The sequence below is a fragment of the Nanorana parkeri genome, unplaced genomic scaffold (genome assembly GCF_000935625.1).
Source record: "Nanorana parkeri isolate BGI_ZX_2015 unplaced genomic scaffold, ASM93562v1 scaffold397, whole genome shotgun sequence".
NCBI classification, from domain to species: Eukaryota; Metazoa; Chordata; class Amphibia; order Anura; family Dicroglossidae; genus Nanorana; species Nanorana parkeri.
The window spans coordinates 162,644-175,353 of NW_017306665.1; the positions used below are offsets into that span (position 1 = coordinate 162,644).

A 12,710-nucleotide genomic window follows, 5' to 3' on the forward strand; every position below is an offset into this window, starting at 1 on the left:
ACATGGTGAGCTTGTGGTCATTAGGTACCACTGAACCCGTCACTCGATGATAGACATCCAGTACTCCACCAGATGTGAGTCATATGACCCGGGGAGGCTTGGCAACAGGTGTCTGGTACTTGTGGGTAGTAGCGGTGTAGCACTGTAGGGCATCTATACCATCTGGTTAGAATTTCAGGTTCTTCTCTTGAGCCTTACTGGCGATGGAGAGGGAGTGTGAGAGAACAAAAGATTTCTCCCACTCTTCCTCACTGATGTTGAGGTTCAACTCGCTCCCTCACCTCGGGACATAACCTGGGCTTTCACTCGGGGGCGCGATGAACCCCAGATGAAGTTTGAGAAGATCCGCTGTAGATTTTTAATGAAGGATAATGGAGGAATAATCGGCAGTACCTGGAAAAGGTACAAGAATCTGGGAGCAACATCCATTTTCAATGCATGTATCCTACCCAACTATGAGATATTTTTCCTATCGTATCCTGTCAGGTCTAAAGCGGTTCTCCGGACGAGAGGGTCGTAGTTTAAGGCAAACAGCTGAGAAAGATCCGCGGAAAGGTGGACCCTGAGATATTTCACAGAGGTAGGACATACTCGGAACGGAAAGTTAGTTCTGAGCGCGTGCAGTTCCTTAGCCGACAGCGATACGTTTAGTATTTCCGATTTGGAGAGGTTCACTTTAAAGTTGCTGAACAGACCAAAGCGGGCAAACTCCTGTAGGAGGGATGGCATAGCCGTGTGGGGACTAGTCTTGTATAGGAGCAAATCGTCCACGAAGAGGGTCATCTTAGATCGGATGGGCAATATGGGGGGGGGGGCAAAAAAAAATGTTCTGCCCCGGGCGCCCATAACTCTGGTTACGCCACTGGATGGGCCCCACAGTCAGCCCCGGAATCGTGCCGGTTTGGCGTATGGCGACAGCTAAATGCTCCATGGTGGGCACGTAAAGGAGGGGGGAGAGCGGGCATCCCTGTCTGGTACTGTTGGAGATCTGGAATCTTGGGGATAGAGAGCCATTGACCCAAGCACGTGCCGACGGGCGGGAGTACAGGGCCATGATGTTACGGAGCATGAGGGGTCGGATACCAATCTGCAACAGAGAGTGTTTGAGAAAGTGCCAACTTAGGCAATCAAAGGCCTTATCGGCATCGACCGACAGGAGGCACATGGGGGACTTGATGGCATGTTGCATAAGTAGGAAAGTTTTGATAGTGTTATCTCTAGCCTCACGCCCCCTCACAAATCTGACTTGGTCTGAGTTGTTCAAACTGGGGAGGAGAGGTCGGAGCCTATTGGCAAGCAGTTTAGAGAATAACTTAAGGTCCACATTCAGAAGGGAAATTGGACGGTAGTTCGTGCAGAGGGTATGGTCCTTCTCAGGTTTGGGGATAAGCGAAATGTGGGCTTCCTGGGTTTGGGCAGGAAACTCGGATCCCTGAGCTATAGAATTAAAAACTCTCAGGAGGAACGGGGACAGGGCGTCTTTGTATTGTTTGTAGAATTTGGCTGTTAACCCGCCAGGGCCCGGACCCCTACCCGCCAGCACCGATCCCAGCACCAGACCCAGTTCAGCAGAGGTGAAAGGGGACTCTAAGGATTCCGCCAGTGGATCGTCCAACACAGGCAAAGCAGTTTCCTGAATATAGGACGGCAGCCGGTCCTCCTTAGATGTAGAGGTCCGGTCTGCCTCCTCTATATTGTAAAGTGCTTCATAAAACTCAGCAAAGGCCCGTTGGATTTCCGAAGGCGAGTGTACCAGTGCAGCAGATGAGGTCTTAATATGGTGCACAAAGGCATGCGTGGACCTAGGATGTAAGGTCCTGGCCAAGGCTCTGTCGCACTTATCCCCAAACTCATATGCACGATAAGCCAATTTATCCTGATACCTACGGGTGGAGAGATCCAATAGCCCGAGTAGCTTCTGTCTAGTCTGGGAGATCTGTAGCAAAACCTCTTGGTCAGGCGACTATTATGGCGTGTTTCAAGGTCCCGAAGGGATTGGAGGGTTTCACGGATACATTGAGACCTTTCCCGTTTCAGCCGGGACCCATGTTGGATTAGGACGCCCCTAAGAACCGCCTTAAGGGCTTCCCATTGAGTCGGGAGGGGAGTAGGGTCTTCCGCATGGACTACTAAAAACTGGCCAATCTCATGCGAAAGAGCTGATGCACACACAGGGTCTGCGGGCAGAGACTCATTGAGAGGCCATGTCTATTCGCGAGGAGGAATCTGTGGGATCCGTAGAGTAATTGTCACAGAGGTGTGGTCGGACCAGATAGTTGGGTCAATGACACAGCACGGGGGCCAGTCAAGTGCAGAGTGTGAATCAAAGATGTAGTCTAACTGGCTCTAGGACCGGTGTGGGGTGTAGTAATGGGTATAGTCTCTGGTCAGTGGGTGGAGAACCCGCCAAACGTCTACTAGGCGAAGGTCCGAAAGGCGCTTCTTAAGTCCCCACCCACTAACACCGTACCCTCAGCGAAGTCAGCTAGTATCCGTAGGTACTGAACCGCAGCAGCGGTCTGGCTAATGTTCAGGAGACAGAAGTTCGCTAAGGTGAATGTCCTACCCCAGAGTGACAGTTTGAGTAGCAAGTACCTGCCATAGTCATCCGCACAATGGTCCACCACCATCGCGGGGAGGGATTTATGCAGGGCTATCGAGACCCCCCTTGACTTATGCACACTGTTAGAGCTATTATACCATCTGTTGAAGTACCTATGTGAACATTGGGGGATATGCGAGCTCTGGAAATGCGTTTCCTGAAACATGACAACCTGATTCATGGCCATGTGCATAGAGTATAAAATCTGGCCCCGTTTGGAGGGAATATTAAGGCCCCTAGCGTTGTAGGTGCAGATCCTAAGGTCCACAGCCGTGGATCTTGTGACCGCCATCGCAGAGGAGGGGGGAGGGGGACAAGGAAAGGGGGAGGCGAAGTGAGACAAACAAAGGGAGGGACCCGTAGGGGCTTCCCCAGCACAGAGTTAAGTATAGCGGTAACCGTAGCATGGAGATGTGGGCCCTGGGTAGCCTCGGGGATCCCCCTGAGCCGTATATTATTCCTGCAACTGCGATTTTCCCCATCTTCAACTCGGAGTTGTATTTGCTGGAGATGGGATCTGTGGGTGGCCTCTATGGCATCAAGGCGGGCAGCATGGGAGGACATAGTATCAGACAGTGCGGAGACCTTGCTGTCACTACTGGCAACCTGCTGGCGCAGCTCACACATCTCACCCCTAAGGGCACTCTCTAACCGGGCTGTCCATGAGTCAAAGTCAGCTCTAAATGCAGTGAGCAGGTCCCTGACCCCCTGGCCCGGCCCCCTATCTGACTCCAGAAAGGCAGCGGGCATAGATGGGTCTGGAGAGCTGTCCTGGGAGCTGGCAGGGGAGATCGGGGCTTCCACAGCACCTGGGGAGGATGAAGGAGCTGGCTGAGCCGTCAGTTTGGAACCGGCCGCTTTAGTGACTGTCTTACCGTTTCCCTGTGTGTGCCCCGACGTCTGGTCCCCAGCGGCCTTCGGCCTAGCAGAAACTTTAGGCGGCATGGTGCGGCCTGCCACCGTGGGTGCAGATCTCAGGCCGTGAACGAAAAAGGAGGTGATGTCCCGGGTACCGGCTGAATCCGGAGCTGAAGGGGAAGACAGCCGTGTGGACATCCACAGTGAGGAGAGGTCAGGTAATGAGAGAGTGGCGTGAATTGAGCCCCGGGGTTGCAGAGCTCCGATTAGCACGTCCTTAGCCCTCCATGCTCGGCCACGCCCACTCTTAATCTTTATATTTTATGACTGCCTTGGGTTCAGCTTTAAAGTGATATTAAACCATTGTTTTTTTCCCCAATGCTTATGTAAGGACTTGTCTTAAGTGATGCCTCTTGATTCGATCATCTTCTTTCCAGTCGTTTTCAGCAGTCCCTCCAGCGCTGGTACCGGTCTCTGATCCAACGCTGACTGCTGTTTCTTCCTGTGCAAATGGCTGCGTGCATTGACTTTCACTGTATCTCTCCTCGTCTCCCTGCCGGTGATATCCACTGTGCATGTGCCTGCACGGCCGCTCGAGAAGCTGAGTTCTACAGCCGGGAGCGAGCAGCGGAGACACATCTAAGTTTTTACCTATTTTGTAACTTTATTATTTTTTTCAATGTTTTTGCATATATCTACTGCTTGCTAGCAGTAGATATATGTTAAAAAAAAAAACCAAAAAAAAAAACCCAGAGACTTTAATGTCTTTTTAAACTGTTTTGAAGAAACCTGGAGGTACCAAGAGAGTACAGCACAACCTAGGAAATTCAAATCAAAGTGTCCCGCCAACGTTTGAAAAGCTCTGCTGTAGGTCTGTCTTTCCTGGATCTGTCCTCAAGGACAATCAACATGAATCGAGTTATCACATTCTTAGAGCAGATTTCCCGTTCTAATTTAAGCTTCACTAATTGATTCATTAAGTGTTAATTAGGGAAGCATTGAGATCCTTGGCTGGTGGTTGCCCTTGAGAACTTGGCATGGCAGAGGCCCCTCTGCTATTTTACTAATGAAACTAGGGGGAGCTGTAAAAAGGCTACGAATATGAAACCGGGGCAATTTCCAAGGCATTATTCATGATACTACTTTGCAATAGTGTAGAGTCTAAATGGCTATGGCTTCAAACTGAACTCCAGGCAGATATAAAAGACACAAACTAATAGAGCTCTGTGTTTATTAATACATCATTAAATGTATATGTTAATGCAAACAATCTGAATTTGACTTGGTATCAACCTTTATCTGTCAGAACCATCTCTAAGTGCGCATGCGCGGAGTCCCGTTTTCCATACTATTGGAAAACGGGCACTTGCACGCATGCACACGCCACGGAACGGCCGCTAAAAAGCGGGCCAAACAGCGCACAGGAAGTGACACAATGTGCTGATGGATCACACTATTTAAACCCAGCCTTCCTGTCTCCAAATTGCTGGATTGTCTTTCAGCTACACTGTGTTCCTGTGATTCCTTGCCTTGTATTGCCAGACTTCTGACCCAGATTTGTTCTTGACCATTCTTGTTTGCTGACTGCCCCTGACCTAGGATCGTTACGGGACTTTGCCTGTGCTTCATCCCTTTGTACCTTGCCTGCCCGTCTGGTGTGACCTTGGCTCGCTTAACCTTGCTTACGGATCTTGCCCTGCTCAGCAACCAGCACCTGGACTCCAGCTTGCACGGTGTTACCACAACTGGCACCCATTCCACTCGCTGTCTGCTTGGTCTCTGTTGCGAAGGGGAGAAGGTAAAGAGGAGGGAACTCTGAAGTAAAGTGGACACTGATATTCAGCATGCAAAGGAGGGGGGGCATTTTCTGTAAATTTTGCATACATTTAAATAGTAAAGCTGCCTTAACACATGTCCTGAAGATATCTGGAGTGCCTACATTGGTTGGAACTTTATACCAATCAAAATACCAAAGAAATGGCTGCTTCTTCTCCTGCTTCATTCTTCCTAATGACAGCAGAATGTGGAGAAAGTGATACATTTGTCAAAAAAGTTGTATTGTATACAACTGCTGAGGGCTTGTTCACACCAAGCGCGTTCCAGGAGCAGAGCAGAGCAGTTACAGACCGGATCAAAACTCCGTCCAATGTATTCCAATGGTATTTTGAGCTCTAGTTCACACTGCAGTGTTCAATTCCAGAGCATGTAAAAAAAACTGCAGCAAGCCCTATTTTACCTGCTCTGGAACATATGCAAACACATCAAAAACGAATGCAAACACCCTGGAACGCACTGAAAGCCAATTTTATTTTTTTTTAGCCAAAAACGTTCCGGAACGCATCAAAAACGCGGCAATAAACGCAGTATAACACACTGCACAGCGTGTGCAGAAACTCATGCAGATCTGCTCTGCATTTGGTGTGAACAAGCCCTGAGATCTGGTCATGACTGCACAGGAGCAAGGTTCCTGTCCGATTGCGGATTTAGAACAATATAGGACACTATTTTTCTTTGAAGCGCAGTCTCAGAAAACAAAACGCAGACGCGGGTAGTCCATGTTTTGCTTTACATATTTATTACTTTTGCCTTGCCTGCAGTTCTCCTATGGGGCTGTGACATGATTACATTGCATGTGTTAAATATCATTATGTGTGCAAGTTCGTCAAAGTGTGTCACCCGCGGTTTGGCTCATGATCAGAAGTTAATGAAAGTCTCTTTGAAGTGCAATTTGAATAATCTCTGTGGCGTTTACAATCAGTGAAGATTTCAGCATGTTGTTTCCCTCATCATTTCTTTTCTCTGTCATACGCTTTCATCTTCTTCAGCACCCGTCTCCCCCCCCCTCCCGCTAAATGAAAACATTGGTCTGGCTCCTTCTATTCATCCTGTGTGGTAACACTGATACAGTGTAACAAGGGAGCTGATTATTTAAAGGGGAGCTGCCATCCAAATAAAGACAATGATATCATTATAGCACAAGTGCTGCTGCGGCAGCCATATCGCCATGTTCAATGAAATCTGTGTACATATCAGAACGTATGACAGTAAACAATATCGGATTAGTCACCACAAAGTGCAACTGAATCCAAAACCTTTTTTTGTAGTTTTGGATAGAGTGGTGAGGGATTAGAAGACCTGTCAGGTTTTTATTGCTGTCTGTGTTCGCATTAGGAAGATTCACCCTCTCTGTGTGTCCTGGTGAAAGTTGATGGTCATCGTTGAAAATTAAAATCCAAAATTTGGGGAATTATAGATGAGTATAGATGGGTGATCTTCCAATGGGGATGCTGGTTCTAGCGACCTTGCTGACCACCAGGGATTTCCCTCTCTTTGGAGAAATTTCCTCTTGCTTCCTATTCTGGTTATTAGGTAGGAAGGAAATTTTGAATGGTACATAGAGAAATAAAAAAGCAGTGGACGGGGTTATAACCCTCACTTACACTATCCAAAAAAAAAAAAGTTTTGGCTTCAGTTTTACTTTGAAGATATTTTGGTCACTTTGCCCATCCAGGACACATGACAGGTTCTCTTAAAAGCCCCCCTTCCCACTGATAAGGTGGCCACAAACTGGTAGAATTTCTTATGAACATCTATATGAAAAATCTCATCAGGAAATTCGATAATGCCAACAGAGGCTTGACAAGTGTTGTTTGAAACTTTCAGGGTTATTCACAACAGGGTGAAGGGTTTGGAGAAGGCCGGAGAAGTGAACAATCTAGGACAACATAGCTGATTTGGAAAAATTCTCCAATTCAACTCACGTTCCGTATGAGCTATGTTGTCCTAGATTGTTCACTTCTCCGGCCATCTCCAATCTCAATCTTAACATGTGATTTTGGAAATGAATGGAGATTCCTGCACAAAAACTCATCACGAAAACATTCACTGCTGAAATTTTTGCCTGTTTGAGAATTATTTTCCGTTTTGCTTCTTCAATTTGTTTTTTTTTTGAGAATGATGTTCGAGCAAAAATTCTGAATTTTTTTTTACGAATAGAATTCTACTGGTGTATGGTCAGCTTAACCTCAACGCCCTGTTCTCCTGCAGTAGTATAGATTCCACTGGTCCCGTATTGATGATGTTAAGGTCCCTCCTACATTCTGGGGTGGAAACGAAGAAGACTGGAGGTCTGGCTGCCTTGGAGCAAGGTTAGTATTGTTCTCAGCTATGTCCCCCTAGACCAGCCTTTCTCAACCTTTTCTAACATGGAACAAGGATCCCTTGAAATAACTTTTCCTTCTCAGGGAGCCCCTGCTAATAACTACTCTATCTACAGCTCATAGTACATTGGTGTGATGGTCACTGGTAAGAATGCCCCTCACATTTGTGGTCATTAGGAAGAACCCCTTCCCCCTCGGAGATAGCTAATAAGATAATTGGTGTCAGTGATTGCTTCTCTCAGAGACAGAAATTGCTCATTGCTCAAGGAACCCCTAGCAACCTCTTGAGGAATCATAGGGTTCAATGGAACTCTGGCTAGGCTGACCTAGAACCAGTGGCGGACCTAGGGAACAAAGGGCCCTGGGGCGGATTGTTTTTCGGGCCCCCCACACCCCCCCCCCCAAAAAAAAACACAAACCCCCCCAACCACAACTCCTTTGTACCAACAACAAAAAAAGTTGGAAAAATAGCATTGCTGTATAAAGTACAGCTGAGATTTGTAGTCCTCTATAGAGGGTCCCATTCTGCATTGCTGCAAAGCAGAATGGGACCTGCTATATAGAACTACAAATACCAGCTGTACTTTATACAGCAATGCCATCAATTGGACTACAAAAAATACTTATTTTATTTAATAACCATCCTTCACCTCTTCTGGCTGTTTTCTGTTGGGGGAGGCTGTACCATCTCTGCCCCGGGCTGTGTTAGATCAGATACTGGGCCCCCCTTTAGGCTCAGGCCCCGGGGCGGCCGCACCGGCGGTAGGTCCGCCCCTGCCTAGAACTCTGGCTAGGCTGAAATGAAAACTATACCCTGTATATACAGGGGGGTGGCACTCACATGTCATTTTTTTTTAAGCCCGGAGACAAATGATCATCATCTCAACCCTGCAGTGAACAAATACAAAGCAAGCAATTACAGACGCTGAAAAGTAGACACCAGAAGATATCCAATACCCCATATCATCCACCCCCTTACAGGGGTCATCAAAGTCCTCTGCTAGTTCTGAAGGCAAAATTTGCCCAAAGTTAAACACATTTGCCCATTCCCAGAGCACATGTGAAAGCACTTGAGATGGTGATTGAGCAGCAAGCACCAAATTGTAGCAGGCAAGTGGGATTCTCACATGGACCAGAAGTGTGGTATATTTTCTGGAACTTGGTTTGTTGCAAACAAAGGAGGAAGCATGCATGCAGGCAAGCAATTGATGGTGCCTACTTTGTAGCCGCTGCTTTAGTTTAGTATCTGCTCAGTAGAGAGTGGCTTTAATTTCCCAATTGATTGAGGGGCCTTTACTGTAATTGTAAATTTGTAACAATTGAATTTAGTAGAGAACTTTATTATAAATAATTAAAATAAAATAAAAAAAGTTTCCTTTTGAAGCACTTTGACCACCTGAAAAAACTCAACTGTGTGTCAAATGCCTGGTCTCCCCGCCGCGTGCTGTAGTTTAGTCCTCCAGCCCCTACATCACTACAGGATATAGTAATGACGTAGGAGCTGATGGATTGAACCACAGTGTGCGGCAGGGGATGTAGGCATTTTCACAATCATGGAAGTGTCGGATATGATAGATTCTTTGGGCGGCTGTAACTATGGAACAGAGGGAAGATTCCAGGAATGGGTGATGGGACTGGTGTGTATAAACAATCTTCTATTTCTTGGAACATTTTATTCCATTTTTTTAAAGGCATTAGAATCGCTTTGACTGTCACTTACTGTTTGTGTCTGAAGCACTGCATCTTCATGCAAGCTTCTTAGTTGGGATGCACCGATACCGGTTTTTCAGTATTGAGTACAAGTACCGATACTTTGCTTTTCGGTACTCGCCGAAATCCTGATTGCCCGGGAAGCTCCATGTTGTTTTTTACCCACTCGCTTCCCAGCCAATAAGCATGGCCTCCCGGCCAATAGGGAAGCCAGGCAGCGAGCAATGACGCGCCTCCTGACTTCCTGACTGGCCGGGAAGCTGGCTCCATGCTGATTGGCTGTAAAGCCGGCTTCCCAGCCCATCAGCATCAAGCCGGATGTTCTTCCTCTGACCGGAAGTTCTGGTATCGGGGAAGGAATCGGAGCATTTGGGTGAGTATGAGTACTCACCCAAATACTTGGTATCGGCACCGATACCAATACTAGTATCGGTATCTGTGCATCCCTACTTCTTAGTATATTTTCTTTCCAGGTAGAATGTAATATTAGGAAAATACTGCATTATGGACACTAGATGGAGCTGACAAGCATCCTTATTTCCTATGCATTATATTACATTATTATTACTTCGACCTGAAAAGAAAATATGCTAAGAATGGTCATTTTTGCCTCTTTTTGCCCTGAATGAACATTGATAGAGATTTGCAGAGTGAATGCTCTGTGAATTGTTTGTAAATAGACCCCTAGTGTCAAGTTTAAAAAAATTTCAGAAAGGCAAAGACAGTGGTTATGCACTATATGAGGTTTTTTTTTGTTGCAAGCATGATTTTCTAATAAAGCAATTTTGGAACATAATACAGAACAATAAAAATTGCTTTAAAAGTGGAGTTTTCCTTTAACAAACCACTTAACAGGCAGACTCATTGCTGCCGAAGTGATGCGCTGACAAAACACTTCCCACTCTCACACACTTCTTGAAAGAGGCTGATGAATTGTTAAAACAAGGTTTAACATTGCACCTACATGCAGCTTGTTATAGGAAGTTTAAAGTTGATTTCCATGTTTGATTACGTCTTCAGGAATAAAAGTGTAAATTCAAAATACCATTTTTACATTTAAAGCAGACCTGCACCTAAAATCTAAAATGATTTTGTTTCATAGGGATTAGGGAACCATTTCATTATGTCATAAAGCTGCCAGAAATAAAATGTACTGTTACCATATACAGTATATCTCCTGATTTAAAACAGTACATCACTTTCACACATGTGACAGTGCTCAGACACACTCACGCCATTCTATTGTATTACATCATCAAGGCATATCCTGCCCACTCCTGTCACCGATTGCTGAATTACTGTGATGGTGGCATTAGGGGATGGGGGTCTAGCAACAGGAATCCCTGGTCATAGCTGGCACCTCCTATAATAAAGTATGTTGGCCACTTCATGATCACATAACTCTGTGGAACACATTGAAAAACCAGACCTAGGCAAATTAGCAACTGCATAATGCATTCTGTCAGTGCTTTATCATTCACAGCTACCTTGTCTTATACTGTTTGAAGGGTTAGCATGAGTAAGATCAAGGTCCTCTCTAAATAGTTTGACATTTTAGAAACTTTACCTGTTGATGAAGGGGGTCATTTAGTTTTTTTAGGCTTCTTTGTGATTTATAACACTCTGGTACTGTTCAGTTTTACTGCCCAATCAGACAACAATTTAGCAGGAAATGTATTATTTGGACAAGTGTGCTGTCCCAATCATTGTCAGCCCTCCATGTCATCAGGTGAATGAAGGACCTAAAGAGGGCAGATGCGCAGAATCAAAGGAGCTGTCAGGTAATTACCAGCAGAACCTGCATGGGATGGAGTTTGCTGCAGAACAGCTCCCAGATTGCAGCCATTGAATAGACCCCAAATGACAAAAGCTGAGACCTGGAAAAAATGAGACAGGTATAGAAACAAAAGACAACTTAAAGTGACACTTAACTCAGGAGTAAGTGCCTGTTCACCTGACGTCTGTTTTGTGTGCTGACCTGATCCGTACGCTCCTGCACTCAAAATGCATCCCAATGTATCCCTATGTGTTTTATGGGCTACAGTGCTCACGTGCGCAGTGCGTTCAGGTTACGACAGAAAAATACTGCATGTCACATTTTGTCCGGTCAGGAAACAGTCAGGAAAGGCAAACGCATCAAAAACACGGCCAAAACGCACTGCATCAGTAGCACCGCGTCTGCAGATCCGGACCTGATCAGAAAGCTGCAGGCAGCATAGCTTGATACAGGTCTTGCGATATAAAAGGTAACCCTTCAGGGACTGCTGGTACAGTTACAAATGTCATATTTAGTGCAAGTGCAGTTATCCTTTGATGCCAATCTCTGTGTTTTTGGATAAAAACAAGAGCACCCAGGGGAAGCACAGATATGGGAAAAATGTACAAACGGCTAAAAGGGTTTAGGTACACAAGTATTTTGCTTTCAAATGCAGCAATGCTCAAACGCATGTTTTCATTAAAACACGTGACAACAAAAGGCTGTGTTTGATCTGCTTTGCCTGTAATTCAAACACACCTCAATAGGACACGCAGCATCCCAGAAAAGTCAACGCAAAGCAAGTCAACTTCAGCCTCTGAACATTCATCAACACTTGTCCATTTTATTCAATGGGAATTGATGACCTGCGTTTCACGCGCGCTTTGGTTCGAAGGCATGTCAAACCCAGGAAACCGATACCTCCCTACACGCGCCCCAGGGCAACAGTTCTAATCACCCAGCCACCACACTTTTCCAAATGATGAGGATACAGTTACCCTGCCCCTAATGTAGGATAAGGCCAGACATTACGAGATACCTTAATCTGAATGGTGACTTTCTTCAGATCGTTATCCTGGTTTATGGTGAGGTCATCGTCGTAAAAGAGGGACAATGGAGCACAGTTGGTTTGGATGTACATTTCTAGCTTGGCTTTGCTCTTTTTGCTGAGGTTCTCTTCCATCTGCAGCAGTGCAGTTGCTTGTTGCATTACGGCATTTGCAGCGGCATTATCATAGACCCTGTGGCAAAGAAAGGGAAGAAATTAAATCAGCTCCACCTCCGTGTCACTCCACCACCTCTATGTTTTTAATGGTAAATTCAGTATAAATGCACTATGGCTTCTAAATGTTCAGGTGACTTATCCTATTAGCACAATTTGGACTGTATAGGTCTGCTTTAAAGTGTTTCTAACAGGGTTATTCACAAAAGGGTGAAGAGTTTGGAGAAGGCCAGAGAAGGGAACAATCTAGGACAACACAGCTGAACTGGAAAGTGAGCTGAATTAGAGAATTTTTCCAAATCAGCTATGTTGTCCTAGATTGTTCACTTCTCCTGCCTTCTCCAAACCCTTCACCCTTTAGTGAATAACCCTGTAAGAGTTTTGAGAACTCCAGGTCACTAT

General features: G+C 45.8%; 1 protein-coding gene across 1 annotated transcript in view; it reads right to left on the reverse strand.

Annotated features, from left to right (window-relative positions):
• The window catches only part of LOC108789433 (transient receptor potential channel pyrexia-like), a 92,026-nt gene that overhangs the window by 16,746 nt on the left and 62,570 nt on the right, over window positions 1–12,710 (reverse strand). Inside the window, exon 17 of the mRNA XM_018559457.1 lies at window positions 12,126–12,327. Within this exon, the coding sequence (XP_018414959.1) occupies window positions 12,126–12,327 (202 nt within the window). The remainder of the gene's footprint in view (window positions 1–12,125; window positions 12,328–12,710) is intronic.